Here is a 26,376-nt window from a genome sequence, read left to right as displayed (position 1 = left end):
CACAGAGCGGTTTGGGTTGGAAAGGACCTTAAGATCATCCAGTTCCAATACAATCCACTGCCCATCCAGTGCCATGGGCAGGGATGCCTCACACTAGACAATGTCGCCCAAGGCTTTGTCCAACCTGGACTGGAACACTGCCAGGGATGGAGCATTCACCGCTTCTTTGGTCAACCCATTCCAGTGCCTCACCACTTTCACAGTAAAGAACTTCTTCCTTATCTCCAACCTGAACTTCCCCGTTTCAGCTTAAGCCCATCACCGCTTGTCCTATCGCTACAGTTCCTGATGAAGAGTCCCTCTCCAGCACCCATTTCCTAGCTGTCTGAATTATATTATCATGATTCTCCATCTCTGCACTACTTTACTGCTGGCACCACGTTTTGGCTGCCGCTGCTGTCTGAGAGCTGTGCTTTCCTGTTGTCCCTGCATCCTGATGCTAGGCAGAAAACTCCCCTGCTTACAGCTCACCCAACATCTGAAGCACCCAACGTTGTGTAAATGGGCCACGCATGCGAGCACTCACAGACACATCACGACTGTCTAGAAAGGACCCTGTTGTCTCTGCCTCAACATATGTGCTGCACAGCTGGTGAGCAGGTTCCTGCTAGAAAGGCAAACGGGAAGGAGAATGAGAATGACTCACTTGCTAACACCTATCTAGTGCAAAGAAGAAGTGAGAAGTCTCTTTCTTGGGTTCACATGGAGGCAGGAGCCAAATTCAGCTTGATTTCCTGCAGCAGAGACAACCCCTATCATGGGCGCAGTGCCACCCTGTAGTGTGGAGCAGTGGGAAAGTAGGGAGATGCTGGAAATAAAAAGTATGTCTTCTACTTTCAAGAAATAGACTGATTTTGTATTTTGCCTTTAGCTTGTGGAGTGCTCAACATGGGTGACTCCCACAGAACCTCCCTGGCATCAGTCTTCTAATCTCTTTTCATTACTGCCCCTTGGCAGGGTTTCAGGAGGTGCTCAGTGGCAAAGCAAATGTTGACAGCCTGGGACTGAGGAACGCTCTCATTTAGTGACTGCTCTACAAATCATAGCATCATAGAATAGTTAGGGTTGGAAAAGAGCTGAAGATCATCCAGTTCCAACCCCACTGCCATAGGCAGGGACACCTTGCACTAAACATGTCTCCCAAGACCCCCTGCACTGTCTGCATGTAGAATACTTCACCTCCTGCCCAAAAATGTGATCCCAAATTAGAAACAAAAAACAGAGGCAGCTTTTCAGCACCCATCTGGGGAAGCTTCAATGACCCTTGGCAGGGTAAGGTGATGGGGATGGGGAAACAAGACCAGGTCCCTGCCTCCTTGTGAGATTGGGGTTCACCTTTGTTGGAGAGGAGAAAACTGGAGGTTGAGCTTTGGGCAGCAGGATGGGACAACATCTATTCACCTCACCAAACCTTCTGGCACCAGGCACAGAAGAGCCCCATCTAGAATATATGTACAATGAAAACAGCAACAGAAATGACAAGTAGGGAACAGCAAGGCCTATGCAAGAAAACATAACCTATATTCACTTATAAGCTTTTCTCAGCAGCCCTCTGTTATGCACTGGTTTTCAATATAAGGCATCAAGATATAAAGGGTCTGTCTTCTATCACAAAGGATGCTCGGACCTTTGGTCCGGTTCCCAGCAAATGTTTTTAGCACTAACTCAGAACAAAACAGGGAGGGTATCACAGGCTGGTCACCTGAAAACATAAAGTTGGAGTGATTTACCCAAAACCATCAAGCAAAAGAGTCAGAACCAGGCAGAGTCCACGTGAGCACCCATGTGGCACCTCCACCTGAGAAAGCAATCTCTCAATGGAGAAAATCAAGTTAGTGGAGTCTAGGGCAGGATTTGACCCACTCAAAAGAGCAATTCCAAGCAAATGTGAAGCCAGCAGCACATACATCATGGCATGCTGTCAGCAGGGAAACCAAACAGATCAAAAGCAGAAGCTGGGTCTTTGACAGCCCCTTCATATATGAGCAGCAGCGATTGAGGAGGAGGGAACAGAAGTTCATGCTTCTCATTGCCATGTAAACCACTTCTTCTTAATTCATCTGTAAATTAGCCATAATAAAGCTTATTGATTCAAGTCTGGTTGCACGTGGCTGCTTATGAGGTATTACACTAACACTATACACAAGCTTTTAGTTGCTTCTCTTCAGGACATTTTTGGGTTTAATTAAAATACAAACAAAGGTAATTAAAATGTCAAAAGATCCAAAATTACAGAAACCTACAGTGAAGCAAGAGACACCAAGTATACTGAAAACATGATATGGGGCTGTTCAGGAGCACTGCGATATAACACGCTGCCATGGATCGGTGGCATCATCTGTGGTCAGCCTCTGGTGAACTGACTCCCCATGGCCAGACAGCATGGAAAGGGCTCACCTGGCTTCTCTTTCCAACAGATTCACTGAAAACCTTCTATTTCTATAGAGATCCAATTAGAATGAGCTTTTTGACCAAAACTGAGCAGAACTGAAATATCATGAGCATCTGAAATAACGTTTAGGAACGCAAAGATGCAATGGAAGATGGATGAGGAAGTCATCATTAACAAATTAATCCAGTCAATTAAACGACTAGAGAATTATGGTGGGCTACTACCAAAACCAGGCAGTATTGAAGATAGGGTCCCTTTTTTGTATTATTTACCAAAGGACAAATCCATGCATCCCCACATGTAGTTTATGTGAAAGCCCCTTATCCCACATCAGTTATACATGCAGGTGACCTTAAAAACAGGTAGATGGATATTATTGCTAGAGACGGGCTTGGGAACAATCGCAACCCCATCCTGTTAGGAAAGCCATGAAGACAATCCCAACACAGCTTGAGTGGGTTGTGTTTTCAGCTAGCTCAGCTGCATCTGGAAGGGCACATCTGCCTGTGCTTATTACAGAGGTCCTGCTGTTCCTCTTGGGTCAAGAAAACAACCAAGGCCAAGGAAGCACAGTCTTTATGAGCTTTTCCTTAAACTTAACAAACAAAATAGGGCTTTAGCAAGACCAGCAGGTTGGTTTTTTTCTCATGTTACTTACAGTTTAACTGTGCTGCAATCAAATATTGCTAAGAGTGCGAGTGACTTCATCTCTTTTATGTGATATACCTGCTTGAGTTAACAAGGGGTATGCTGAAAGTGTGTAATGTAATGAGCAAATTGAGGACATTCATAGAATCATATCACAGAATGGTTTATATTGGAAGGGACCTTAAAGCTCATCCAGTTCCAACCCCCTGCCACGGGCAGGGACACCTTCCACTAGAGCAGCTTGCTCCAAGCCCCTGGGTCCAACCTGGCCTTGAACACTGCCAGGGATGGGGCAGCCACAGCTTCTCTGGGCACCCTGTGCCAGCGCCTCAGCACCCTCATAGGGAAGAGCTTCTGCCTAAGAGCTCATCTCAGTCTCCCCTCTGGCAGGTTAAAGCCATTCCCCTTGGCCTGTCCCTACATCCCTAGTCCAAAGCCCCTCTCCAGGTTTCCTGTACCCCCTTTAGGCACTGGAGCTGCTCTAAGGTCTCCCTTTAAGGAGCCTTCTCTTGTCCAGGCTGAACCAGTCCAGCTCTCTCAGCCTGGCTCAGAGCATCTTCATGACCTTTGTGCTCCAACAGCTCCCTGTCCTTCTAATGTTGGGGGTTCCAGAGCTGAATTCCTTTATTATCGCCAATCGGTAATGCTATGAGAAACGCAAGGAAGGTGGAAATCACCGTATGACTCTAGTGCTGTATGCTGAAGAGTATAATTATGGCCAAGCACTGCACAGCAGTCAGACAGGGACTTCTGCAACCAAAAGGTCTGTGGCGTTTGTTCCTAAAGAGATATACTCCATGAAATAGAGATCACATTTTCAACTAAATTGGTGCATTGGCTGCTGCCCCTCTAAGAGTCCTCCCTTTGAAGGCCACAAACATCAGTCACAACTTCTGACAGTGGCCATTCCTCCTACCTATACTAGGTACATCCATAAAGGAGAGCATGTGTCTGGTTCTTCCTCCTGACCAGCCTTAATCCCTGTCTAACACAGCCTAATCTTAAGGTTATTAAGGTAAATAACCTTAAGAAATAGGTGCAACTAAAGGGAATTAAATGTTCACATTGATTTCTGTGTGTCGTTACAGCAAGCAGCAGCATGGGTTGGAGGACACTCTTTTACTGGAAATACATAACAATGAGTCAACCTCCTTTGGAGGATGTGAGCTTCAATCTCAAGGAAAATGAAGAGTGACAACTTGAACTGCAAGCTAAATGAAGTCAGGATATTTACTGCTTTAAAGCAAAACACAAGGACAGCAGCAAGAGAACTGTATTCTTCCTGAAGAACAGTGATACAGTTGTTACAGAACTAGACAATGTCTCAAGAGAGATAAAACTAAAGATATTGGGTAAATTTAGGCACAAATGCATATTTGTGACTGAAACACCTGCAGAGGACAATAATGCAAGTGGGAAGTGTAAACACTGCTAAATGGGACAGAACCTTGTTTCTCAAATAGTTTATCCAGGGAGAAGGGAATGGGAAGAATTTGCCAGTTTGCTAAATAATTCTATATGAGGCCAAGATGAAGTAAATTTAACCTTTCAAAGAGTGATAAGAAACAGGAAGGGCCAGCAAGGAAAGCAATGCAGACTGGTTTTATTATCCTCATGTGCTCCACGTTGCCTCTGTGATATACGTTTACAGGGATGCTAACCTTTCTTGAGCTCAAGCATTCAGTCCCATAACCGCACGATTAGCATGCGGGTTTGATGAAGGCTTTCATGAGGATTGAAAAGCCACCTAAAACGTTTGCAAAATAAAACACTCAGGGAAAGGATTAAAATGAAAAATGTTGAAAGGTTTCCAGCTCAGCGCCTCCAGAACGTGACATGGGACAAAATTGTCCCAAATCTGCCCATTTTTCCAGTTAGCATCAGGACAATGTCTTCATTGTGTCATAAGCAGGAGAAGCCACAGATTAACATTCAGATAATTCCTACCAGCCATTTTTATTGCACTATTATTATTCTTTATTTTACTTCTGTTTTAACTGTGCTATTGACTTTCCAAACTGATGGGGCATTAACCATCCACACAACCGTTCTTTATTAGCTTTAGCATTTGACTCGCAGGTTTCTTCCCTAACACCAGCCCATTCTGACTCCTATAATTTACCTTGGTGAATAATTCACCAGGTCTTCATTTGTATTTTCACCTTGAAAGTATTTATAGACTGTAATCATCTCCCTATTGATACTTTTGTGCAGCCTACTTAATTTAGCTCCCTCATTTTCTCATCAGATGTTTATAGACTACATACCTCGTGTTATTTTACTTGCCTTGTTTGCATTCTTTTCTATTCTCTCTGTATATACCAATCGCAGAATCACAGGATGATTTGGGTTGGAAAGGACCTAAAGATCATCCAGTTCCAATCCCCTGCCATGGGCAGGGACACCTCACACTAGACCATGTCACCCAAGGCTCTGTCCAACCTGGCTTTGAACACTGCCAGGGATGGAGCATTCACCACTTCTTTGGGCAACCTGTTCCAGTGCCTCACCAATATACCAATACCCTTCCCAAGACATAAACTCCAAGACTTCATTGCTTGTGCCATAAAACACATTTCTCTTGGAAACCCCCAAACCCAGGAGATATTCTAACACATGTTAACATCTACTCTGAAACCTGCTGTATGGAGACTCCGTTTGGCTGGTTGGGAGGTTGCCTTCAGGTAGTTTTCTTAACTCTTTGACCTAGTCTCAAAGGACTTGTATCTGGAACTTTTCCATTCCTGCAGTAATAAAGGAGCAATAGAAATGAACTGATTCTGAAAGGCTGGGATATTCTCACTGAATTAAAATCATATTTCACTCCCCCAGAATAGACCTCTGGCTCCAAAACCACAATGGAATAGTATCCTCTCAGTAGAAAGATGACAGCTTTAGAATCATAGAATCATAGAATAGTTAGGGTTGGAAAGGACCTTAAGATCATCCAGTTCCAGCCCCCTGCCACGGGCAGGCACAACTCACACTAAACCATGTCACCCAAGGCTCTCTCCAACCTGGACTTGAACACGGCCAGGAATGGAGCATTCACAACTTCCCTGGGCAACCCATTCCAGTGCCTCACCACCCTTACAGTAAACAACTTTTTCCTTATATCCAATCTAAACTTCCCCTTTCAGTTTTAACCCGTTACCCCTTGTCCTGTCACTACAGTCCCTAATGAAGAGTCCCTCTCCACCATCCCTATAGCCCCCCTTCAGATACTGGAAGCTGCTATGAGGTCTCAACACAGCTTCTCTTCTCCAGGCTGAACAGCCCCAGCTTTCTCAGCCTGTCTCCATACAGGAGATGCTCCAGCCCCTGATCACCCTCGTGGCCTCCTCTGGACTTGTTCCAACAGTTCCATGTCCTTTTTCCGTTGAGGACACCAGAACTGCACACAATGCTCCAGGTGAGGTCTCACAAGAGCAGAGTAGAGGGGCAGGATCACCTCCTTCGACATGCTGGTCACGCTCCTTTGGATGCAGCCCAGGATACAGTTGGCTTTCTGGGCTGTGAGTCCACACTGAAGCCAGCTCATATTCAGTTTCTCATTGACCAACACCCCCACGTCCTACTCCACAGGGCTGCTCTGAATCTCTTCTCAACCCAACCCATAGCTGTGCCTTGGATCGCTATTCTTTTGAACCTTTTCATTACACCTCAATGCATTATGAAATAACTACTTAATATTCAAAATGACCACTTTTTTACTTGCTGTTTTTGCAAATCAGGACCTAAGGACTCAGGAACGAGCTGCTCCAGGTCATACAGCACACATGTGCATGCAGAAATGCACAGTATTTTGTAGTGTATAATGTATTGTTCCTCAGTGCTCCTTTGTGCCTGTGGAGGACAAGCTTTTTATCACACAACCTAAGGCTTTGCACTGCACAGGATGCTCCTCCTTAACAAATACAGGTCTCTGTGCATGGCTTCAAGAATAAATCCATTGACACTGACCCCTCTCTCTGTCCAAGGAGCCATGAATGTTTGGGGGACAAAGGGACCACAGTGAATCACAGTGAACGAGAACCACTCTTTGGCTCCTTGTCTACTCAAAACAGTGAAGAGAGCTTCTTCAGTGAGTAATTCAACCTCATGAAGTTATGCCCTTACTTTGTTTGACTTTTCCCCACTGACCCTCTCAAGAGCTTTAAACTGCTAACAGAGCCAAAGAGCTATATGCTGCTAACCTAAAGTTAGACATCACTTGGTTCTATCAGATATCAAGTGTACATTCACAGGAACAAGGATAAATTAGGCAGATGCTGGTTCAGGACACTCATCTGACGTGTGTGCATGGTAGATATCTTCATCTGAATTCACTGAACTGACAGAAACCTACCTCTCCAAGCTTCCCATCCTCAAACTGGAAACACTGACCTCCAAGCTCCTTATTAAGGCTCCCATTATATTCAGTGAAGACTGGGTCAATAAAGTCAATGGAGATAAGAGCCCTATTCTCAAAATTAGAAAGACTGACAGCTACTTAACATGAGATTGCGTCAGAGACTATAAAGGGAGTCTTGAATGTTGGGATCAGAAGTAGAGAACTACACTTCACATGTGCACGTGTGGCCAATAATATGGGAAACAATAATAATAATAATAATAATCATAATAATAAACCCCAAACACACAAACCCCCCCAGACTAGTTTTAATTTTTTCCTATAGAACAATCTATCCTACTTAGCTCGGATAAATACATGAAGATGTGTCTATTTCTCTCAGCTCACTGTAGAATGAGTCTTGTTGCCCTCAGAGGTAGAAAACTACACTGTGGAATAATGAACAGAGATTCTTTTGGCATGCACTGTACTCACTAGATTTATCTGGTACTGGATGAAGACAGTGAGACAAGACAGATGTGCGGTGGTCCCTAGAACCTGTCTGATTACCTCTTCATTAAGGAATCCTGTCTTCTCCCACATAGAATAGTTTGGGATGGAAAGGACCTTAAGATCATCCAGTTCCAATCCCCTGCCATGGCCAGGGACACCTCACACTAGACCATGGCACATCTGGGAGTAGAAAACATGTTTGTAATTATCTGGTCAGCATAACCAAGAAGTGACACCACTGTTTAATGATGCTTCTCCATGTTTCACACAGAACGACCTTCTACCTCACCATACAAGAAGCTAAACCATGTGAAACACTAGATCTCTTCTGCCAGGTTTTCTCCAGCTGGTGAGATCTAGAGTAAACCAGCATCTCCCTCGTAGACCAGGTCCTCAATAGACTTAATAATAGCATAAAGATATGATCTAAGGTATATATTCACACTGAATGAGATCACACTGCATCAAAACTTTGATAGATGCCTTTGCTATTTGCTTATCCTCCAGGAGCAATGACCCGAACATTAGCATGTCTAGTAAATCATCCTAATGTGTGGTGAAAGCGGACTAATGGATACAGTAATTGATTGTTTGATGGATAGCTGGGGAGCCCTTTGATTATGAGTTTTTGCTACGGTCCAAGACATTTTCATTCTTCAGTTAACCCAGAGCTGATTGCTCACATGAATTATCTCGTTCTATGCCTGCAAATATCATTATCTTAATAAATACGTCATTAGAAACAAACCAGTGGTGGCGAGAGAGGAGAAAGCAGATGCTCAGTGTTGTGTCTTTCGAAGATGTAATAGAGTCTATTGACACAGAGTTTGTCCATGAAGTGCGCTCAGGTTGGACAAGAGGTCTTTGCTTCTCCAAGATTTAGTGCTCAGAAAAATACAAGAGGCAGAAAGAAGCCTGAAGATCAATTTAAATACATCAAAGGAGGCCCTATATGTACAGCAGTGAGGAAACCACTCTGTTGGCTTCCTCATCTATTCCACCTTCCTCTCTCCTAGGCTCCAGACTGAGTTTTCATGTTACAACAAGGAGGAACCCTGATGATGAAAACAAGTATCAGCAAGAATTATAATTCTAATTGCAATTATAATTAAGAGTTATGATTTCTAGGACTTAGTTGCTGATGGTTGAATTTTATCCTCGTGAAGCGTATGGCAAAATTCGTATGGATATCAATGGGGTCTTTTTTGATCATAGAATCATAGAATGGTTTGGGTTGGAAAGGACCTTAAGATCATCCAGTTCCAACCCTCTGCCATGGGCAGGGACACCTCATACTAGACCATGTCACCCAAGGCTCTGTCCAACCTAACCTTGAACACTGCCAGGGATGGAGCACTTACCACGTCTCTGGGCAACCCATTCCAGTACCTCAGCACCCTCACAGTAAAGAATTTCTTCCTTATATCCATCCTGAACTTTATCCCTGTTTAAGTTTGGACCATCACCCCTTGAACCCATCTCCGCTAAAATCGCTGATCCTCTATTGGCCTATGATGACTTCTCAAAAGTTATTTACCACCTCTACTTAGCTTGATGATATTTAACTATTTATTGAAAACACCTATTTAATTTCACCTCGTTAATTTTAATGTGACATACAACTGTACTTTTTCAGTTATGAAGGTTGTTATTCTTCTCTCCTAAAAGGCTACCCTGTTCTCCTAAAGGACACTGTAGAAACCAGGCAGAAACAGATACTGATTTGCAATTGAAACGCCCAATCCCTGACCAACCCTGGTTCATATCCCTTAAAATTTCCCAATATGAAGAGACTGATATTTGCATAGAACATTCTGGACCTCCCCAGGCTCCACTGAGGAGAGGAACTTCATCACCTAAGCTTGAGTCAGAAGTAGTTTGCTACAACATACAAAGGAGTCAGTGCACGAGCTAATCCAGATTTGCTTCAGTGCCACACACTTAATATGCTCAAAACTGCTGCAGTTTTTAGATGTTTCATGGAAAAACTGTTGACGAGCAAAATACATAATACCCCTATTACTCTCCATCCCGTGTACGTCCCCTGGGCATTGAGACAGTCTTATCCTGTTTTCCTAGCTGTTCCTCAAGCTTATTTGTATTGTTAGCCTAGCAAAAGGAATCACTACTGCAAGATATGAGTATGGCTATGGGCAGAATTGCAACTGATCGTATCTCATACTATGAAAGGGGTACACATGTCAAAGATATGGCTTAATGCTCTTCAATTCTTTGCCAAAACTTCTACAGGGGAGGGTGGCATGAGCAAAAGATGGGGAAAAAGACAAACAGTGACAGAGGAAGAGGGACAACTAATGAAGAAGCGAGGACCTAGCAAGAGTGAATGAAGAACAAAGAAGATGCTCGGAAAGGTGGTAGAGTAGGGCAAAGAGGAAACAATAAATGGACGTGAATTAAAAGGAAGCCAGAGGCAGATCCAGGGTGCTTCTAAAATGAACAGATCTCTCACTCAGGTAAGACAAAGTCTGGGATAGGATCACCTGCAGGTCTTCCTCACACGGAATGAAGCAAAGATAGGAGAAAGAAGGCAGGGAATCTTTTCAAAACCAGTATAGCATTAAAGAAGCCTATGCATTACTGCTGTTGCTCCATAGTTACCATATGCAAGTCAACTGCTGGGGACTGAAGCCCACAGTGGTTGAGCAACAAATCTCATTTATAGACAGAAATCTCTGTCTTCTCCTAAGGAAGTATTTGCCACTGATTTCTGACGATATAACAACAGCCTGGCGACCTTCTGGACAGGGAACTTTCTTGCCACAGGGAACCACTATTAATAGAGATTAAAACATGGGCAAAGGAAAACATAGGAAAAAGCCTCTTTCCTGATAAATACAAAACTCTACTGATCTGAGATTAGACTGAGCAAGGAAATTGCTGGCATAGTTAATGTTGGACATCTATTTTTCATACCAACTTGTGGAAGGTGACTGAGTCCATAATATCACTGCATATTTTATCATAATCATCAGGCTTCACACTGACTTTCCCCATGGAAAGCACTCTACGAATCACTGACACTGCCTGCTGAGCGAGGCGACACTTTCCGTCACTAAAGAAGCATTGATCTGGCTCAGCGTTTTGAAGTCCCTGATGGGTTTACATTACCTTTCTGTTAGTCTTTCTTTTCCTTCCACCACACGTGCTTTTGCCCCTCCTGCTGCTCTGCTCAAACACAGCTGTGCTAATATGCCAAAGTCACCTACCTAATCCTTTTTCATCTATTTCTGGGTCTCATCTGGGAAACAGAACGGGATAAGACTGCTATGATCCTAACTAAAAGACAAGCCCTTGAGGTATGTCCTGGGCCAGTCTCCCAAGGATGTTGACACACGCTTTAGTTTTGTAGGAAACTACATTTGGTTGAGTTTTACTTTTGGATCCAAAATCCCAGGAGTTTTTCCAAAAGAACCCATGTTAGTTCATGACACTTATCCTGGATTAGTGTCATCATTGTAAACTCCATCCTGCTAACCAAAACACATCCATTAGATTGTAGTGATGATGGTGGTATTCTTCTCCTCCAATCTCACCCTGTCATGCAGTGGTAGTGCTCAGTCCAGCACACTGAGCAATGGGAGCCCTTCCACTTTGACTTATTTTAACTGTACCTGGTAGGTCTCATGAGTAATGTACCTACACAAAGAGATCTCATAAAACGTACAGGAACATAAATTTTGACTAAAGAAGTGATGAATAAAATGCAGAGCAGCATCCTCAGATTTTGGGCAAAGAATCTATAATCACTCACTGGTGTTTGCACAACATGTCAGGCTCTGTCAGGAAGAAGGGTTATAAATAAGTGTAGGGTAGATACTTTAATAATGCTATTTCATATACATGCAATAATGAACTTTAATTCTTTCTTTGCATTTCTTTCTTCTTCTACTGTAGCAGATGAGTCAAGCCCAGATGTGTAATGAAACTGATACTGGCATCACAGCATTTTCTTTAGAGGTAGTTGAAAGAGCTCTGTGGATCAGCTGCCAAATAATTTCTTCTCCTGTGGGGTTTCCTTCATGCATCTCACCCAGGATTTCATTCACCCACATATGGTGCGAGTGAATCATAGTGCAAGGAATATTCCTGACGGAAAAGACTTTGCAGACAAGTGGTCTTCTCACATCACTTGTCCTGAAATGAAGCCAAAGTCATCTTCATCATACTCAGCGGAACAACCTGCCAAGAGGAACCAGTTGCCATGGTATATAAGCAAATTCATGTATAACTTTGCATTAAGCAGCTATGAAAGCTAATTTAGAGCTTATTGGTAACCTTATCATCAAATATTTGCACCGGGGAATGAGGAGAATGATTTGTTTCCTGCTGTGATACTGAGAATTAAGAGAAGGTATCAAAAAGAAAGCTCCGGGATACTAAATGTTATGATGTTGGATAAATAGGAAACACCTCTCTCATTCCTTGGCTCTTTAGTAGAAACTCAAGGAAATGAATAGATCAATGTGGCACATTACCCATCCTGCAAAATGCCTTCCTGTTAGTGTCTACAATGACTACAGGGCTTTCATGAAGAAGAAATTAATCCTGATTCATATTAGATGAATTTTACTGAAATATATTCACCCTTCCTTCCATTTTTCCTGCTCTGTAAGCAAGGCCAACGACAACACAACCCTACTGAAAACAACAGGATATATTCCTTAACCCTGCACCAGGATCCCATGCCTAACCCCCCAAACTTAAACAGTGGATAAATAAAGCCATAAAACATATAAATGCTACAGACTCCTCATATGTCAAAATTCCTTGTATTCAACAGCTACTTCACCTATTCCTTTTTGCACACACCTCCAGACCCACAAACCTCAATTCCCTTCTGAGAATCATGAAAAAAGCCCAAAACAAATGAGCAAACAAACCCCCAAGACATAGCAAAGCAGATGATAGATAATCCATGGCATGGGTTGCTCTGGGAGCAAATACTTGGTGGCTACGACAATGACAAAGGCAAACTGTGTTGCATGACCTACAGTCTCCATCCTACCTCTACCACTTCTTTAAGCAACCAGTGCCAGTGCCTCACCACCCTCACAGTAAAGAACTTCTGCCTTATATCTAACCTGAACTTCCCCTGTTTTAAGTTTAAAGCCTACAACCTCTTTAAACCTCCTTTTCCTTTGGTGGACAGTTTTGATTCTGTAATGCTCTTTAGGCCATTATTGCTGGGAGAGGAAGAAGCACCATTGGCAAGCTGTGATTCAAGAGAGAAGAGGAGAGTCAAGAAGGCAAAGGGTGATGTCCTGGGTTCAGCAGTAGCAGTCATTTTTCCCCTTCTTGGTAGCTGGTGCAGTGCTGTGTTTTGACTTTCAGCTTGGGAACAGAGCTGATAGTGATGTTTAGGTTTGGCCAAGGACTTTGTGAGCCTCATGCTCTGCCAGGGAGGAGGGGAAGCACAGGACACCTGACCCAAACTGACCAAAGAGGTATTCCATACCACAGCACGTCATGCCCAGGATGTAACTGGGGGTGAGCCGAAGGGCTGGGAGACTGCAGGGTTGGAGGAGGTATCGGTCGGTGCTTGGTTGGGTTGGGGGCGAGTTATCGGTTGGCTGGTGGTGAGATGATGTATTCTCTTCCCTTGTTATTTCCTTTATCATTATTATCATTGGTGGTAGCAGTAGTGATTTGTGTTATACCTTAGTTACTAAACTGTTCTTATCTCAACCTGTGGGAGTTGCATTCTTTTCGATTTTCCTCTCCGTCCTTCTGAGAGCAGGGGGAGGGCAAGAAAAGGGGGGGAAGTGAGCGAACGAATTACCTGACTGGGTTTAAACCACGACAGGTGATTAAAGAGATTTTGGGTAAACTCAAGTCTCTACAAAGGCACAATGCCTGCAGGAAAAAAGCAGTGCTAGGAGGAGGAAACAGGTTTTATAATGTTGGATATCATCAAGCTCAAAATGAAAGGCATCTCAAAGTAAGCAGGACCGGGGTAGGACAAGAACACAAATGATGTCCCCATATGCGCCTCTGTAAAATAAGAGGTCGGAGGGGCAAAACAAAGAAAAAGATGCATATCCCCAAAAGCACCATTTTTAGACAAAAAAAAAAAAAAAGTGGTCCTCTTTAAATAAGTTCATTTTTCTCATCTACTTTTCTGCAAAACCTTCCCTTATGCCCCACTTTATCCCAGGCTGACATTATCTGGCAGCTGTGACCAGGTTGGTGTTCAAGAAGTGAGCACTACAGGCTGAGAAGGATGGGGCTGTTCAGCCTGGAGAAGAGAAGCTGCGTGGAGACCTCAGAGCAGCTTCCAGTGTCTGAAGGGGGCTACAAGGATGCTGCAGAGGGACTCTTCATTAGGGACTGGAGTGACAGGACAAGGGGTGATGGGTTCAAACTGAAACAGGGGAAGTTCAGGTTGGATGTAAGGAAGAAGTTCTTTACTGTGAGGGTGCTGAGGTGCTGGCACAGTCTGCCCAAAGAAGTGGTGAATGCTCCATCCCTGGCAGTGTTCAAGGCCAGGTTGGACAGAGCCTTGGGTGACATGGCCTAGTGTGAGACATCCCTGCCCATGGCAGGGGGCTGGAACTGGATGATCTTAAGGTCCTTTCCAATCCAAACCATTCTTTGGTTCTATGACCATCACCTGTACACACACAGATGAGTTGAGGTTTCTTGTTAAAATTGTTTTGAACCCCTTAAACTCACAGGTAGCAGGTTAGTACCACTCTTCGCACTGGGGATACATGATCACGCTTCCCTCTCCCATGTGTTACACACACAGCCACGGCCCTGACAGACCCCAGTGGGGCTTAAGCAAGATGCCCTGGACAACTCCCACCTTGGGGATGTCAAGATGATATAAACTAGGAAAAGGGAGAAGTGCACAGCCCTATGATGAGCTGTGATGAGCACAGATGAGCACCACAGTAGCTGAGACTAAACTCCCTGATGCTTCCCGGAAGAGGTGACCTACACCTAAAGTTCCTCCTCCTGAGGAATCTGAGAAATTACATATGTATGCACACAAATGCATCAATATTATGCTTATTTCAACTCCATTTAGTAGAGTTGATATAAGTTGATATTCTGCAATAAGGTATAATAAATTTCAACTCTTTTTAATGCATGTTTTACCTAGTACAAAGTGGGAACATGTAGCCGGCAGTTACTGCATTTTTCCACCATCTAGTAAACAGAGACTCTTCAACAGAAGCATAAAATACCCAATTTCACCCCAACTCTGTATGGATTTTATCCTCATCTCAATGGTATTCATTGACAACAAGCATCAATGGTTCATCAAGCATTTTCCACCACTGTTCTCATCTGAAAGCTCTAAAACCTGATTAAACAAGTCCTGTGCCAGCAGATGGCACCCTGAAGTGTGCAGCATCTTCCCTGGCCCTATCCCCAGCACCTGCTGAAAAAGGCTTTTTTCCCTGCTCCTGGCTCTTCTGGGGTGTTTTGAATCATGATTGCATATAGGGGTCAATGAAGCAGCTCATACCATAGGGCCATCAAACTCCCTGGTACTCAGCTTCCAGAAGAGGTCAGTATGTCCTGCTGCACACCACAGCCAGATTCCCCCTCTCTTCCCTTAAATCATCAATCCAATAGAAAACTATTGGGCACAGAAAGGGAGTAAACACTCTCCTCACTCACCAGAAACCATTTCTGCCTGCAAGCAGATCCTTCAATTGCTTTTTTGGTAGGGTTTTTCACAGCAATCACAGCTTTCTGGTGGGGTTTTTCACAGCAATCATCTGGACTTCTCATCATGTCACTACTGAGCTCTTTATACGCATGTACCTCCATATAGAAAATAAAAGGAGGAAGAAGGGGAAGGGAAGGAGACACAATATCTCAAGCGAGACGGGACCCATCTATGTCCATATTCCATTTTATTCCCATCTATGGGCACATACTGGATGGTGGAGAGGGACTTCATCAGGGACTGCAGTGATAGGACAAGGGGTGATGGGTTCAAACTGAAACAGGGGAAGTTCAGGTTGGATCTAAGGAAGAAGTTCTTTACTGTGAGGGTGCTGAGGCACTGGAACAGGTTGCCCAGAGAAGCTGTGAATGCTCCATCCCTGGCAGTGTTCAAGGCCAGGTTGGACAGAGCCTTGGGTGACATGGTCTAGTGTAAGGCACCCCTGCCCATGGCAGGCAGTTGGAACTGGATGATCCTAAGGTCCTTTCCAACCCAAACCATTCTATGAGTCTATGATTCCACACCCTGGGAATTTTCACCAGGGTTTGCCCATGGCATATGATGTGAACCATCATCTCCCTTCAGAACTGGGACAGTCAGACATAGCTGAAGAAGTCTCTTGAAGTTAAAGGAATTATTTGCTATGCAGGCAAACCGAGAAGTTTGTGAGAGTTCTAAAGAAGAGCTGCTATCTATGTTTAAATAAATGGAAACACATTGATTTTATTTATCACACAGACTATCGCTAGCATCTCCAAAATAACTACTTGAAACATCTGCAGCACATACCTTATCTTACAGAGCCTGGTGTCCTTTATAAAGAAACTATATATACATTACCTCTGATATATATCCAGCTTTATGATTTCACTCCAAAGCATCCTGGGCTAATATTTAAAGTGAAACTACATGAGAAACTAAAACATCAGTGGAAGTTTAGTTTTGGGAAAGAACATGAACTTGGATTACAGTTTTCAGCTGGGCACCAGAACTAAGGGACAGAATAGAGAATCCAAATTATAAGCCTAGCCCTGACTCTCCTTGTGTTTGCAGTAAATCAGGAATAATTGGGGTCAGTTGAAAGAGTCCACGACAGTGAATCTGTCTTACCATGCTGGGTCGATTTGGGGGCTGGTGTGTGAACTAGCTGGAACATCACATGGCATTTCAGGGATGATACACAGTATCAGGGCAGTAATAGCAGTGCAGTCTACATAAGACTGAAAGGGGTTGAAGACTCTTGAATCATATGATGGATATAACACTGAAACCCTGAAAACAAACCGAAAGGAGACCCAGAAGGGTCACTAAATGCTACTTTTGCCTTCACCCTGGTGAAGCAAGAGTTAACCTATCTCCCTGGGAAAACACCATTGCTGTTCACATTTAATCGTGTGATAAATGCAGCCATCAAAGTGGGTTTAGAAGAATACAATTTCCTTCCTTTCAATAATCCATCTCCACAGGGGGGTTTAAATGTATTAAATAACACTGCACTCACTTTGGAGCAAGGTGACACACTCGGTAAGATTTCACATTTGTTTCTCCATTTACTGCATGATCTTTGCCAGGGCAAAAGTGAATTTAGACTCTTGCAATGCAACTTCTGCAAGGTGGGGCTGAAGAGGGGGGAAGTGGATGAGGTTGTACGAGCATCCCCATCACGCCAGCAGAAACTACCTCCACTTACAGTGGGCAAAAGCACTCACTGTTATCATCAGGCTCCTGCACAGGAAAAACAAAAGGAATATATAGGGGGAAAAAAGCCCATAATGAAAAAAATTCAATCTTGAAAACACAAGCAGAGGTTCACTTTTTATAACTATACTATTGCCATCGCAGCCACACACATCCTGCAGACCCAGCCTATGGTTCATCAGCTCTGGGATCTTGCCCTGCATTTGCTCTCCTCTTACACTGCTGTCAGTACAGATCTGACAGTGCTGCCGAAGGTGACACTTGCTGCCCAGAAAAGCTGCATTAAAGGACAAAGCTCTCTGACCAAGGTGAGTATCCATCCAACTGACCACACCTGGCACTATATCCACTAATATCAACATTTATATTAATGGCTCTATTGACATTCATATTAATCATTATATTTATTATAGCAATATTTGTAGTTATAATCTATATATCTATATATCTATATGCATAACTACACCTATATCTATGTATCTATATAACCATATTTATATCTGTATTTATAGCTATACCTATATCTATATCTATGTATATTTCTACAGATATACAAGTAGATCTACAGACATACACATCCCACGTTGGCAGTGCTGACAGTGATGCACTGCCACACTCGCTGTGCACAAAGCAGTACCCATGAGCAAACAGGAGACAGCACAACTTGAAACTACAGCCAAACCTACTGCAAGAGGTTATAACGGCTCTTCCCATCTTCCATGAATGACCCTCATTTGGCATGAAGATGTGGATGTTTGTAATATCCTTTAGATTTAGCAACTGGGAGGAGAAGCGAGCACTGCAACTACTCAAAACAGCTACCACAAGCAATGGGGATAAACATGTGCAGAGTTGTCGCTGGCTATGGAGGGATAAAAATGTGGGTACCAGTTGAGTGATGCTATCTGCCCGAGCCTCTGGGCACAATATAGATTTGCTCTTCATGAAAGCACTCTCTCCTATGAACAAGGCACACTGATGCCAGCATTTCATCCTGTGCCCTCAACCGCCTCCATGCAACCCCAGGGTCACCATTCCCCACGTACAGCCTCCTCCTGCTGGGGTCTTTGCCAGTGTGGGGTTGAGCCGAAGTGGCCCCAGGGTTTTGGGAGCATAAAGCCAAGTGCTTGCAGAGCTGGGCGGTGAGGCTGGCTCACTGCAGACAAAACAACCCTCTGGTTTGCGAGACGGCTCTGGCAGTGACTCAGAGCTGGGGTAGAGCAGAGCAGCATCAGCACCGCGTGTGAAGCCAGCGAGCTGCTGTGGAGGAGGCTCTGCACAAAAGGAGCCCTTCATCCTCTGCCCACATAAAAGCTTTTGTCCTTTCTCACTCCAACAAGGAGCCCACAAAGTAACAAACAAACAAAACCCCGAGCCTTCAACTAACCAGAAAACCCTGCTAATGAATGCAATCCCCCTTCGCCTGGGTGATGATACAGGCGGCTGCAGTTTCTCACTACCATCAGCAAGCAAAGAGGGTTTATCCCACGACAGGCGCTTGAAAAGGGATTGCTAAGGAAAAGCTACAACGTGCAGGTTGTTTGAGTGATTTAGGAAATGTCAAGTTACCCCCAAACCTGGTTATACAGGTTTGGTCTTTATACAGATTTGTTCTTCTCTTCTTTTTCTCTTCATAGAATAAGGGGCTGTGTGCCACTGGAAGCTCACGCCTCCAGCCTTTGCAAATCACCACCTTTAAAGATATAGTAGGATTTGGGGGGCTTCTGACACTATTGTACATGCAGCTCTGAAGTCCTGAGCACTGCCACTCTCCCCATAAAATCTGCACCCAACCACATGTAGCACAAGGAATAGGGGTGTTTTTCCAAGGGCTGCAGCACAGGTTTTAGTGCCTTTAAGGATGGAAGAACCTTCATTTAACTCTCTCAGTTGCAAAGTGCTGCATCTTCGTCACATCAAAAAGAGAGATTTATGGTTAGCAAAGTACTGTGCCTGTAAAGCCCACTGGCATTTTCTTTCACCTTCTCCTCTCAGATCAACTGGAGGCAGGGCAAGGAGAGCACTTTGGGCCATTCAGAATAGATGCCACCTCCCTTTAGAATATAGGAAGCAAATGAAGAAAATTAGGTATGAATCTATTTTGATTGATGCACTAAATCCCGGTATCAGAATCTATTTCCCTACCCAAAAAGAGGCAGAAAAAGAAAATGGAAAATGACTTCGGAAAATTGCTTTAATGCCCATCTTAAAAGAGAAACACAAACCCCCACTTAAAGACAAGGAAAAATAGCCGTGTGATTTAAATGCTCCATATTGACATCCCTAGGAACAGAGGAGTGGGTTGATTACAATATGGCTTTTAATGGATGCAAAGCCATTTAAAACCAAGTTGACATTATTGAAGCCACACTTTTTACCCAAGTAGCTGCATACTAAATGACCTTGAAAAGACACAGCAGTTACTCCACACATAGGAGATACATTATCACCAAAGCTAAGTCTTGGAGTCCTAATATATAGTACCCGACTGGAACATTAGGAACTGGGATGAGTCCTAAGATAAGGTGTGAGAGTCAATAAGATAAATGCATAAATCCAAAAGCTCCATTTCTCAGGGCAAAAGCTGCATTTTGATTGTGAGGAATTCAATTTCCCAGTTCAGAACAACACACGCCAACATTGAAGCCAGTTTCAAACTGAGCTGCGGACATCCAGCACTGCATTAAAACCTCATTGTTAATGATCATTCATAATAGCTTGCTGGTGTTTGCTTAGCCTGTGAGATCCTCAGGGTGGCACAATCTAATAGCTGTGCTTATACAGTATCTGCCATGATAAGGAGCCTGTAAAAATAGAAGCCGAAATAACTAGAGTCATTACACACACACATACATATATGCAGTTTATGCAGATATTATTGCCAAAAAATTATCCTCCCATTAAGAGGAGGATTGGATCTCACTGCCCCAAAATGAGAGTTTTACTCTAATCACATAAAAAGAACAACTTCATAAACACAGGAAGAAAGAGAGAAATGATGCTTCCTGTGAGAAGGAAGTCCATTTAAAGCACAAATAAATTGATGCAGTTAGGAGAGGGGAAAGAAAAAAAGCTTGTATATGCAAATAGAGGTTTATTACCCATTTTTGTGCTCCTAAAAAGCACAATTTACTGACCTTTGAGAACTGGGTCAAGTAGGCTGACAGAATAAGAAACAAAGGCATCTCTTTTGGCAACCGCCGTGTTCCAGAGCAGTAATTATCCTTTCCTCTCCCCGTGAGCAGCAGGAAATGCAGAGGGGGGCCATTACCCCATGACAATTACTGTAATTTTAATTTCTAAAAATTGCCAGGAAAGTTTCCTCTAAAATAAAAAATAAAAACCCTCTGTTTGGATATTTGGGGTGGTTTTAGTTTAAAATTCAATCCTCAGATCAATCAGAGCTGTGCTTCCCCTTCTCCCACTGCCTTTGGGGAACCACCCACAAAGTCTACGTGGTGAGAAAGCCCACTTTCCTCCTCATTAGTTGCCTAAAACATAGACTCATAGAATAGTTTGGTTTGGAAAGGACCTTAAGATCATCCAGTTCCAACCCCCTGCCATGGGCAGGGACACCTCACACTAGACCATGTCACCCAAGGCTCTGTTCAACCCGGCCTTGAACACTGCCAGGGATGGAGCATTCACAACTTCCTTGGGCAACCTGTGCCAGTGCCTCACCACCCTCACAGTAAAGAACTTCTTCCTTATATCCAACCTGAACTTCCCCTGTTTAAGTGTGAATGAGGATCCAGGAAAGATGGAGGTGGCCCAAAGACATACTGCAGATTCCATAAGGATAAAGAAAATGGGCTGTCACTGCTAGGCATTGGCAGGGTTGGATCCTTAGGAGCACTCATCTTGTCAGCCTACTCTGCTGCTGGGTTTAATACCTGCTGAACTTATTCAGTCACGGGCACAATAACATATTCTTTCTAGAGGAAGCAGAGGATGTTAGATGCATGATAATTAAAAAGAATTGAAAAGAAGGATTCATTTCATCTCCTATGCTCAGAGGGATTACTGGCTATTTTGTGGGGTTTCTGCAGGCTATCCTTTATTATTTTAATATTAAAGGTAATCTGTGCTGTTAAAACATGATTTTTATTATACCCAACCGTTATGTGAGATGGACTTAGCCCAAGAAGACAGGTCTATGCAGATATCCAACCTCTCCTCCTTAACCACACTATCCCAGGCTCTGCATCACTCCTATGTACCTAAAACACCCATCTCCTACCATGGGCTCTGCCTGGAAGGAGGGGTAAGTGGTTTGCACCAAGGTGTGTCTGTGCAGGGGGAGAAGGTGGGATTTGAGGCACATCTGCCCCATACATAAGCAGGAACCAGAGGTGACACATCACCAAACACACCACCGTATTGCTGCAACAGCAGTTCTCATCAATGGAAAGCTGCTTTCCAGGATTCCCCTGTGCACTCCCTTAATGAGACTTCTGGAGTCTTATTTTGGTCACTGGGTGAAGAGTTAAAACTGCTTTCACAGATTCAACGGAAAGGGCTTTTTTTCCCCCCTCTTTTTAATAGTTGCCACAACTCACGTTCCACAATGATCATTTAGCGCAGTAAAAATCTGTGCCTTTCAATAGCTGCACCTATCGAACTACATCGATTTGTCTGCACACAAATACATTCCTACAAGCACGTACTTGATTAAGAATTTATATAACTTCAAGCTTCAAGGAATTTTGGATCAATGCCTTTATTTTGCTTTGATACACACACAAACTCAATTAAACAGTACTTACAGCAAACCACAATGGGCAGGAGAATAATTTTCCCAACGCTTCACATTCCAATTTTTACCTGTTATGTGGGTCTAAGAAATCAATTACTCCCTAAAGAGATATTATTAGTGTTTGTGTTACCAAACATTTTACATTCCCCACCCACCAATGGAAGAACAGAACTATAGGAACATGCCTGTAGAAAACTTGGCATTCTTCAAACCTCTTACCATTTGCTGTAGTATATATTAATGAATATCTATATATTTATATTATTATACATAAATATATTACATATAAATAAAAGAAAGCCCTTCATGGTGCAGACTGGATCTGCACCACATCCAAAAGTTCACTACTCAGTCTCACAAGACCCATAAATCAAGTCCACTGAACATATGTAGCATTTTACATCACTGGATAAGGTAACGCAAATGTAATATATAGCATGTTAACACCTTAACACTTGCACTCAGTGGTCACGTTAGAGTTGCTGAGGGAGCTATATTTTTGCATGTCCTGACCAATCTGCAGCTGCATAGATATTAAGTGAAAACCAATCACAGCACTGCATTCCCTTCAGCAGCTTTTATACAGTCTCTCCTTTTACACTTGAAGGAAGAAGACGTGTGAAGCTGCAAACACACAGGAAGGCTGAAACAGATGTGGATTAACTTCCATCCTTTCCAAGCAGTGTGGATGAAACCTCATGCGTTCCCAGCCCAAGCATGTGTCATTGCATGAAAAGCATGTGCTCTTGGGTGTGATCAAGCCTATTTCTGAGTCATAAGCATCTCAGCAAGGCATACTACAACGCCTTCTTTTACATAATGCACTGAGGCCAACCACCAGCATTCACTGGCGAGTGACAGCTACAAGGAGAAACAACGTGCAGCTGATCCAGTTTAACAGAGTTTTTGCTGGTGCTGCCTGATCTACACAAAATTCCTACTGCTGCAGTCTCTTAATGCCTGGATTCTTACCCTTTTTAAGGCAAAAGGGTTTGTATCTGTCCCATTCTTCCTCCAGCATCCCTTTACTTCCAAGTCCACCATTACTTGCCTTCAAGATTCAACTATTTTTGTCCAACAGCTTGGTTTCCCCCCCTCTTAAAACCCTGATCACTTCCAGAGAAGGTTGTTTTCGCAATCATCAACCATTTTCAACATACCAAAATAGTTAATTGCATCCAGGCTTACTCCAGGTGCAGGGATGCACAACAGCTATGCATCCTATTTGCATTGATTAATGGCCATCAGTATCCCACATCATATGGAACAGCCACAGCCATGCAACCATGTGGTATACTTCAAGCAAGACCAGAGATGTTCTCATCTCTGCAATCTACTCCACCAATAGCAGTCTAACAAAGTTGGTTAAAAGCACAAGAAGTGATGCAATATAGACAGCAAAAAACCCAAATCACCACTAATCACACAAAATAAACCCCCTTAGCTCTGAGCTACCAATAACTGTTTGGCATCCAGTGGATTTGACCACCATTCAAGACCATGTTATATGTAACCATGCACAATACCCATGTTGATCACCAGCTGGTGGGCAAAACTAAGCTGGAACATTTCTATACATGCAAAGTCAGATAACAACATCTGTGAGCAATCACTCCAGAGATACTGGTAGGAACTCCAAATTAAGGGTAAAGGAATATATTAGCCCTTTGGCACACAAAGGCCTTCCTTTCAGTGGCACTACCACCTAAAACCAACTATACGACAAGAAGGTCTAATGGGGAATTGTAACTGCTTGAAACCTATTGCAAAGCTTTGGTCCATTGACTTGCCCTAATGGAAGGGTCTTCAGTGGCATCATTCCACCCTCCTTTACAGAGAAACATTAATGTTACAGAGAACAACAATCTCTTATATGCACATAAAGGAGGAAAGAGAAAGATAACACAAGGTAGGAAATAAGAACGGATTAGAAAGGCAGAAAATCTGCTGACTGCCCCTCAAAAGACAAGAATATCAAGTATATGAGAAATCATCCCTGAAATTAGGCAGAGTTCCACTCATACTCCAGCTAAGCGATCTCATGGCATCAAAGCTGTTACAGAAATCTGTGGGGATTTCTTATACACACAAATATTATATATATATATATATATAGTATTTTGCATTACCAGTTGTCTAAGACTCCACACATATGCATATATATGCATATATCTTTAAACTCTTAATCATATGTGGACAGGCAGACATACATTTGATTGTATTTTATATACACTACACACACACACATGTACATATGAACCTATATGCACAACACTATAGCGTATACACTCTGATTATACATAGTATTTATTCATTTACAGAGGTCCTAATATGGGTGCACAGAGAAAAAAACATCTATTTTTATATGTATTTAATAGTTAATCAAAGTGTAATATAGCCAAACAACACAGAATAAATGATATAAATCTATATAGAATAGATGACCCCTTTAAAAACTGAGCACAGAGGCTTGATAAAACCTCCTCTCACTTCCTTCTACCTTCCTTGCTCCTGGGGGATGATTTCACTTGGCCCAGATCCCAGGCCAAGGAGGTACAGGACTGCTCTTATGTATTTCAGAGTATTCAAAACTCCCATCAAGAATGGAAAAACAGCCCCAAGAGAACAGAAAATAATTATGCAGGGCTTATATATGTTTTTTTTTTCCCTAGGTCCTGTATCTTCCACCTCCAAAAATGGAAAACCACTGTTTGAAAACCACCTCACTGGCTTCAGTGTAGGTACTGGAGGAGCTCCATGTTCTTCAGCATCATTAGTGGGGTTAGAAAACAGCCTGGTTTTAGCAATGCACTTACTGTCAAGCATAGACATGCAGAGTAACTTACCTGTTTGGTGCTTCTCTGCCCAGTAGGAAGCAAAGCTTTGGATTTCTCTGCTATTTTCTGTAAAAATGGGAAAAAAAAACAAAAAGAGGAAAAAGGGCTGAGAAAAGAGTCCTAATATTTAGGGAAGAAATCACAGAATCATAGAATAGTTAAGGTTGGAAAGGACCTTAAGATCATCCAATTCCAACCCCCTTGCCATGGGCAGGGATACCTCACACTAAACCATGTCACCCAAGGCTCTGTCCAACCTGGCCTTGAACACTGCCAGGGATGGAACATTCACAACTTCCTTGGGCAATCCACTGCAGTGCCTCACCACCCACACAGTAAAGAACTTCTGCCTTAGATCCAATCTGAACTTCCCCTGTTTAAGTTCTTACCCGCTACACTTTGTCCTATCACTGCAGTCCCTAATGAAGAGTCCCTCCCCAGCATCCCTATAGGGCTCCTTCTGATACTGGAAGCTGCTATGAGGTCTCCATGCAGCCTTCTCTTCTCCAGGCTGAACAGCCCCAACTTTCTCAGCCTGAAATCATATGAAGCTATTTCTTCTCCTTCTTAAAGGACAGGACGTAGAGAAAACTCTTCCTATTCAGAAAGGGAGCACAATTGCACTGAAAAGTTTGGTCTTGCAGGAATTCAAAGTCTTCAAAGCTTCCAGCATGACAAGGTTATCCAAACTGAAACCTGCACTTAAGAAATGACAGCTAGGACGGGGATAAGTATTAATTTCCCACTCAGATTGGTTTCCTGACGTAACCGGGCATTGACAAACTGCAGCGGCTAATTTTGGCACTTGTGAATTGATGACAGTGTTTAGAAAGAGACCCCCCCATCACCTCCATGTGCAGCCGAGATGGATTTCACTCTTTAGTATGAAATGAAAGCATCATAAATGTATGTGTATATGGAGGTGGAGCCCTTTACCTGAATCCTTCCAACTCCTCATTTAAGGGATGAAGTAATTTCATTTCAAGACCTCACTCTTAGCATTCTGAATAGGACAGAGCAATAATTAACAATACCAGATAGTACCAGAGATAATGCAATGCTATTACATGATGTCCATGCTGTTGAAGTGCAATTTTCTGTGCTTTTATTGAGTTATTTATTTATTTCAACACCACAGGCAGCAAGTTTGGGAAAATCAATCAGTACAGAGTGTTTCTAATAGAGATGCATTGTTAAGTGCACGATGCCAGCCTAATTTCATTACACCTATTATAATTACAATGTTCTTCCTATGTGTTGCAGCCATGGGTCAAACTCACTAAAGCAGTATAAGAAAGCAACCACAGTTTGTTCAGCTTGTGATTTGATTAATCCATATATCTATAACTTGTTACTGCAAAGGGGAGAAGCAGTTTGAGGATGCTAGATTGAAATCGCTACTACACTGTTTAAAAGCAAAGCAAATCTGCTCATCAGCAGAGGCTCCCTAGGGAAAAGTGGGAAAGCAAGAACCAAACGAAGGAGCTGGAATTCAGG

General features: G+C 43.1%; 1 protein-coding gene and 1 long non-coding RNA gene across 6 annotated transcripts in view; one reads left to right on the top strand and one right to left on the bottom strand.

Moving 5' to 3' along the window:
* The window catches only part of TSNARE1 (t-SNARE domain containing 1), a 495,466-nt gene that overhangs the window by 239,717 nt on the left and 229,373 nt on the right, over positions 1 to 26,376 (bottom strand). For all 5 annotated transcript variants that reach the window (XM_062626956.1, XM_062626958.1, XM_062626960.1 and 2 more), the window contains one exon: positions 24,889 to 24,945. In XM_062626956.1, the coding sequence (XP_062482940.1) occupies positions 24,889 to 24,945 (57 nt within the window). The remainder of the gene's footprint in view (positions 1 to 24,888; positions 24,946 to 26,376) is intronic.
* The window catches only part of LOC134167854 (uncharacterized), a 1,192,997-nt gene that overhangs the window by 1,101,955 nt on the left and 64,666 nt on the right, over positions 1 to 26,376 (top strand). The window lies entirely within an intron of this gene.

Source organism: Pezoporus occidentalis, unplaced genomic scaffold, assembly GCF_034315485.1.
Source record: "Pezoporus occidentalis ecotype Australia unplaced genomic scaffold, CSIRO_AGI_Poc_V1 ctg3, whole genome shotgun sequence".
NCBI lineage: Eukaryota > Metazoa > Chordata > Aves > Psittaciformes > Psittacidae > Pezoporus > Pezoporus occidentalis.
This window is presented reverse-complemented; position numbering and strand designations above follow the sequence as displayed.